The 6082-nt window shown below is 34.1% G+C and overlaps 1 protein-coding gene across 5 annotated transcripts; it reads left to right on the forward strand.

Moving 5' to 3' along the window:
• The first annotated feature begins 1198 nt into the window (after positions 1-1198).
• On the forward strand, positions 1199-5847 carry LOC110671958 (50S ribosomal protein 5 alpha, chloroplastic). 5 transcript variants are annotated; one of them, XR_009148913.1, is made up of 5 exons: positions 1199-1409; positions 1754-2115; positions 2253-2291; positions 4808-4863; positions 5506-5847. XR_009148913.1 is itself a non-coding variant. In XM_058147193.1 (3 exons), the coding sequence occupies exons 1-2, from the start codon at positions 1235-1237 to the stop codon at positions 2095-2097; spliced, it is 519 nt and encodes a 172-aa protein (XP_058003176.1). In that variant the 5' UTR covers positions 1199-1234; the 3' UTR covers positions 2098-2115; positions 2253-2535. The 5 variants fall into 5 exon arrangements, 2 of the variants coding, with proteins under 2 accessions (XP_058003176.1, XP_021690293.2); XR_002498182.2 differs by lacking the exon at positions 4808-4863; XR_002498183.2 differs by lacking the exon at positions 2253-2291.
• The last annotated feature ends 235 nt before the right edge of the window (positions 5848-6082 follow it).

Raw genomic sequence — 6082 nt, forward strand, 5'->3', positions numbered from 1 at the left:
AGCTTGAAAAACCCGAAACTTCTCTCCTCCATATCACACTCATCCGACCTCCATTTGCTTCAAAATTAGTATCAAAAGAAAGCTCTCGGAACAAGCTTTCCAAGGCCATCGGAATCGCCTCGATCGGACGTCGGACAAAGCCGGAATCGCGCCGGAAAGCCGCTACCCACTGTGCGCGCATTTTCTCTCTCCTCTCCCTCTCTTGCCGCTTCGTGGCTCTGCCGTCACGGAGGGTTGCCGCCGTGGGGAACTGCTGACGTCGTACCGGTCACGGAGAAAGAAAGAAGAAGAAGAGAGGGAAGGAGAGGGAAAGAAGAGAAATGGGGGGGGGGGGGGGGGGGGCGGGGCCGCCCGATTTTTGAGTCCCATTTTCTTTTTTTTTTTAAAATTAAATGTTGGCAGTGACAGTGGATTTCCACTGTCACACGCCAACCTCAAATCAATCAATATTTTTTTTTTTTTTCTGTTTTTCTAGGTTGTTACACATACACACTAACACTTTCCACCACCATTCCCCTATCCATGAAAATCTTGAATTTCACCAGAATATTCCATCAACGATAGAAATTCCGTGCGGGTGTTACACAAGGGTCCGTGTGGATCGATTAAAGGGCCAACATTTGAAGATCTACTACCTAGAGGGAGGAATTGTGATTTTGCACCTCAAGGGTAAATCTCTAACCTTAGCTTAGGTTTTCCTTCTTCTTGTTTCTTAACAACAAAATTGGGTTAGATGGTCAATAAATTTTGTGTAATTGACAACCGGGAAAAAATTTTACAGTATGATAATTTTGTAATTACTTTATTATTATGTAATTTTTGAATTGTTTATTAAATTAAAATATAATTTAATTAATAAAGTTATTTTTTTAGTATAAAATTTTAATTAAAAATAAATATAAAATATATTTTATACAATAAATAAAAAATATTTAAATTTAATATTTAAATAAATAGATTATTTTGTTAATCAAATAAAATTTTAGATAATATATTGTAATTTACTATTACTTTCATAAATTTAATTTAATCCCTTTAATTATAATAATAATAATTAATTAAATTTCCATTATAAGACACATAAAAAAAATTTGATTATAATTATGAAGAGTCTAAAAATTTTAATTTTTTTTATCCAATAACCTTTATTTTATATGGAAGCGATAACAAAAGACGGTGCAAATGAAACCATAGACAAAAGTTTAACGGAACATTTGGGCTTTGGCCCAAAATAATGGTGATGGAGAAGAAAATCGTTTATACCCCGAAGTGGAGACTGGAGATGGCAGATCGGAAAGACACCCAGAAGAAAAGAATGGCTGTCTTTGCCATGAGTTCTCCCTCTCCAGTCCTGCCTTCATTTTGTGTTTCGTTACCTTCATCAACTAAGGCTTTTGCTACTTTTCCAGGTATCTTTCTTATCTTCTCTGCTTCACACATGCGCTTGCGGGAAATAATGATATTTAAAAGAAGAAGAAAAAAAAAAAAAAAGAGAGAAACGTACCATAACCCACTTGTGATATTGATTGCATTTTCACACAGTATACTGGTTTGGGCCAATTTTAGCTTGAACACTGTGCAATCTTTGGTTGGTGCCTTCTAAAAAACCTGTATTTATATTGCTGTTTTCTGTAACCCCTTTTTGGGTTCACTTTAAAACACAAAATAAGTTCCTCTTTCTGCACCTGTAAATTTTACTCGTTTTTCGACAAAAAACCAATATATGGATTATGGATTTTGTTTTGATTTTCAGTTTCCAGGTTGCACTTGAAATCCATCTATGTGCTCTCGAAATCCTTCGGTGGAATTTCCTTTGCGACAGTGAGAAGTGGTACGATTACTGTTAAGGCATCAATGGATATTAGGGGGACAGGTCCGGACGCTGGGGAGTCTGTGTCAGAAAGTGATGATGAAGAGAATTTGCTGTTTGAGAAACTTCCTCTTGATGCAAAGCTACAACAGAAGCTCGAGCAGAAGTTTAGGATGAAATTGGCAAAGAAGATAAGGCTTCGGAGAAAGAAACTTGTTCGTAAGCGGAGGATGAGGAAAAAGGGACAATGGCCTCCTTCAAAGGCAAAAAAAGTGAAGAATGTCTGATTTCGTGTCCTCTTGTAGGTATACTGCTGGCCCTTTTGCACCTAATTCCATATATTTCAATTATGCAAGTTTTAATGTGTTATTTTGTTGATGAATATTCCTAGTTCCTACATGGTTCTGAAGTAAATTCCTGAAGCTCTGCAAGTTTAATGCAGGGTTTCCCTGGATAATTCGAGACGAAGTGCTTGGATGTGGTGAGTTTCAAGTGGCAAAAGAGTTAGATTAGGAACTATAGTGTTAGAATGAATAGGTGGTAACTAAACTGTATGTACTGTGCTTAAGTGTTATACGCCTGAAACAACTGCTGCTAAATCACATAAAAGATGGATTTGTGATAGGCTGATATACAACTAAAGATTATAGTCAATGTTGCTTGATGGGTTCAAATGGAACCATCCATTACCACTTGGGATTAAATTGTAGATGAGTTAAAGTTTAGTTGGTGGATTGATAGAGGGGAAATGATCTAGTCATTTTCAAAATTAGTAGAGGAAACTTTGCAAAGATGAGAATGCTGACATTTGAACTACTAGAAGCTTGATGGTCTTTGGCAATCCATTTCAGGGATTACATACATGAAATTAGCAACCTCTTGGGCTTGTTGGGAACATATATGAAAATTAAAATTTTGAACTTTTCAGTGAACCTGGTGCTCTGTCCTTGATGCACTTTGTGGTATTTCTTTGGTGAGTCAGTCTCTATTGAAGAAGCATAACTTCAAGTGGGGAATTACACTAAGAATTCATTCTTCATAAATTGATGCCATAATTTTTTTTGTATTGTCCAAATTGTCAATAAAGTTAAAGGTTCAATTGGTCAAAGATTTGATGGCTTGTGTATTTAAATTGTAAATAATATCTATTAAGAGGCAGTTTGGAAATTTATGCAATGACCAATGTTTTTGGTTCCATTAATGTAGGAAGAAGCTGAGGGGATTCTAACGGTTATTATGCTAGTTTTACTTTAGATTGGTGTTGAGAATTAATTGCCTGATCTAGCCCATCCCTTTTGGTGCCATGAATTTGATAAAATTTTCAAGTTTAAATGGACAGGAACTATGAACTGGATAACTCATCTTTGGGAATTATTGTTTTGCTTGCACCACCCCTTTACTATAGCATGAAATTATCAAGTTTCTTGTAATCCAAAAACAAAACACAAAATGCCGACTTTAGTTTCTTTGATTTTTCAAATTTAAATAATCCGGAGACCTGGAGTTGTTGTCTAGATAAGTAAAAATCACATAACTGATGATGATAATCTTAGTTAGGAAGTTAATTAGGCCTTAATTAGTAGTGTTGTTTAGATGTTCTTTATGTAGGAAAATAGCAGAATTTTATCATTTTGGAAACTAGGGATATTTTTTCAATTTCCAAATCTTCTTCAAATGTTGTGTAGATGTTTTCAGGAATCTCTAGTTTTAATTTGAAGCCTTTGTTATTGTTATTATTGATTTAGGATAATATTATTTCTTATAGATTCGTATTCTAAGATATGTCTTATGGATAGTGTTAGAACAAAATGGGGTATCTATTAGGTACATACAAGTGTTGAAAGACATGTACGAATGAGCAACTATTATTGTGCGCACAGTGGGAGGGGACACAAGAGATTTTCCTATCTTAGTTGGATTACAATAAGGTTCAGCTGTAAGCTCTTACCTTTTTACATTAGTTTTAGATGAATTAACGAAACATATACAAGAAAGTATCCCTTGGTGCATGATGTTTGCGGATGATATAATTTACACAAGAAGGAGTTAATAGAAAGCTAGAGCTTTGGAGAAGTACCATAGAGTCAAATGGCTCTAAGTTAGGTAGAACGAAAACAGAATACATGCATTGTAAGTTCAGTGAAGGCCAAACTGGTGATAGGGAAGGAGTTAGTTTGGATGGAGTTAGTTTGGATTGAGTGATACTGTTTCAAAGTAATCACTTTAAATATTTCGGCTCAGTCCTTCAAATAGATGGGGGATGTGAGGAGGAAGTTAGTCATAGCCGGATGGGTGAAGTCGAGACGTGCCACGGGAGTTTTATGTGATCGCAAGATTCCCAATAAGTTGAAAGGAAAATTTTACCGTACAGCCATATGATCGGCCATGTTATATGGTAGTGAGTGTTGGGCACTGAAGGAATCGTATGTGTCTAAGATAAGAGTTGCGGAGATGAGAATGTTAAGGTGGATGAGTGGCCATACTAAGACTAGATAAAGTTCGTAATGAGAGTATTAGAGAAAAGGTAGGAGTGGTATTGAGGATAAGTTGAGAGAAGGGAGATTGAGGTGGTTTGGTTATGTAAAGTGTAGACATACGAAAACTCCAGTTAGACAATTAGAGCACATTAAGGTAGAGGATAGAAAGAAAAGAAGGGGCAGACCTAAACTGACTTGGAGGAGAGTAGTACAACATGACCTAGAAGCATTACACATTTCCGAGGATTTAGCCTAAAATTGTTTAGAGTTGAGAAAGAGAATTCATATAGCCGATTTCAAATTTTTGGGATAAATGTTTAGTTTAATTTAGTTGAGTTGAGTTGAGTATTATTTCTTATAGATTCAAGACTAGTTTTGAAGTCCAAAATTCCTCTAGTTTTGCCTTTTGAGTTGTCAGTTATGTGATGCTTAGATTCTTTATTTACTAATCACAATACTGTTCATAGTTACTGCTAGTGGTACCATTCAGGGATACTCATCATATGCTTATTTTTCGCAGTTCTGATGTGAGGCTGTCTTGTGTTGGTTTGGTATCAGACGTTCAAGATCCTTGAAGTTAGTTGCTTTCGTTTTTTATAAACAATAACATTGAATTAAATTCAAATTTTGATATGGGACATACTCTTCACTCTATTCCCTTGAACATCATAAGACTGATGTGGGGCCATCAGTAACATATTTTAGGACTGTTTTGGGAAGAAATTTAAAATATAACTGTTTACGGTATTTTCTTTGTTGCTAGTGAAAGACATATTTTATCATACCTATATTGTTATTCTTATGGGCTATTGGGTGTTAGGTTGCTCTTGAATGATTTGATAATAAAATTGAAAATTCAGGCTATTAAAGTATGTTTGGTACATTGCATTTTTTTTCCCTTTATTATCTAAAATCTGTTTGTAGTTTTTTGTTCTTTGTTTTTTAAAAACTGTTTTTCATTATATTGTCTAAGTTTTTAAAATAAGTAAAAAAAAAATAATTTATATTCTGTTGCAAATTAGAAAGGCGAGTTTAAAAATTTTTTAAAATAATATCTAGGAGAATTACTACTTAGTCCATAGCGTTTGCCATTATTTACTGTTTAGTCACTTTATTTATTTATTTATTATTATTTTTTTTTGATGTGGTTTAATTTTCTACGAAAAGCCTTTTGAGGCTCTACTTAGTTACAAAATCTGATACTGTTAACTTTTCCAGTAACTAGTGAGAAAGAAAGCTGAGAGAAGAGGAATCAGAGTTCTGATTGCGCGAACCGCTGCTTGGATCTCCAATTTTTTTAGCAATCTGAGAGTTTGTTACTGCAAAATGAAGAATAGAGGAGTCTGTTTCAATAATGAAAAAGGAAGCATTCATGGATCGTGCCAACTTTAAGGCTCAAGGCATTGGCTTCGCCTGGATTTTTCATTATTCGTAGACGTCTTTTCAATTAATATAAATGGGCGGATGAATCAGATACACCCTTATTTTAATTTTTCTACCTTTTTAATAAGATTTAGTAATTTTCTACCATAAATGAAAGAACGTTTGTTATGAATAAAATTAATAGTTATTTTAATAAATAAATAATTAAAATATGAAATTTGATATAAATGGATTCAGAGCAGCAAAATCAAAATGCCTAATATTCATGTTAACGGATTGGTTTGAGTATTGTAAGTGTGTAAACATGTAAACAAGCAAGCTGAGCTTTTAAATAGTTTAGGCTCAGTTTATATATATATATATATATATATATATATATATATATATATATGTTAGAGCTTGACCTCAAATA

Source organism: Hevea brasiliensis, chromosome 5 (assembly GCF_030052815.1).
Source record: "Hevea brasiliensis isolate MT/VB/25A 57/8 chromosome 5, ASM3005281v1, whole genome shotgun sequence".
Lineage (NCBI taxonomy): Eukaryota > Viridiplantae > Streptophyta > Magnoliopsida > Malpighiales > Euphorbiaceae > Hevea > Hevea brasiliensis.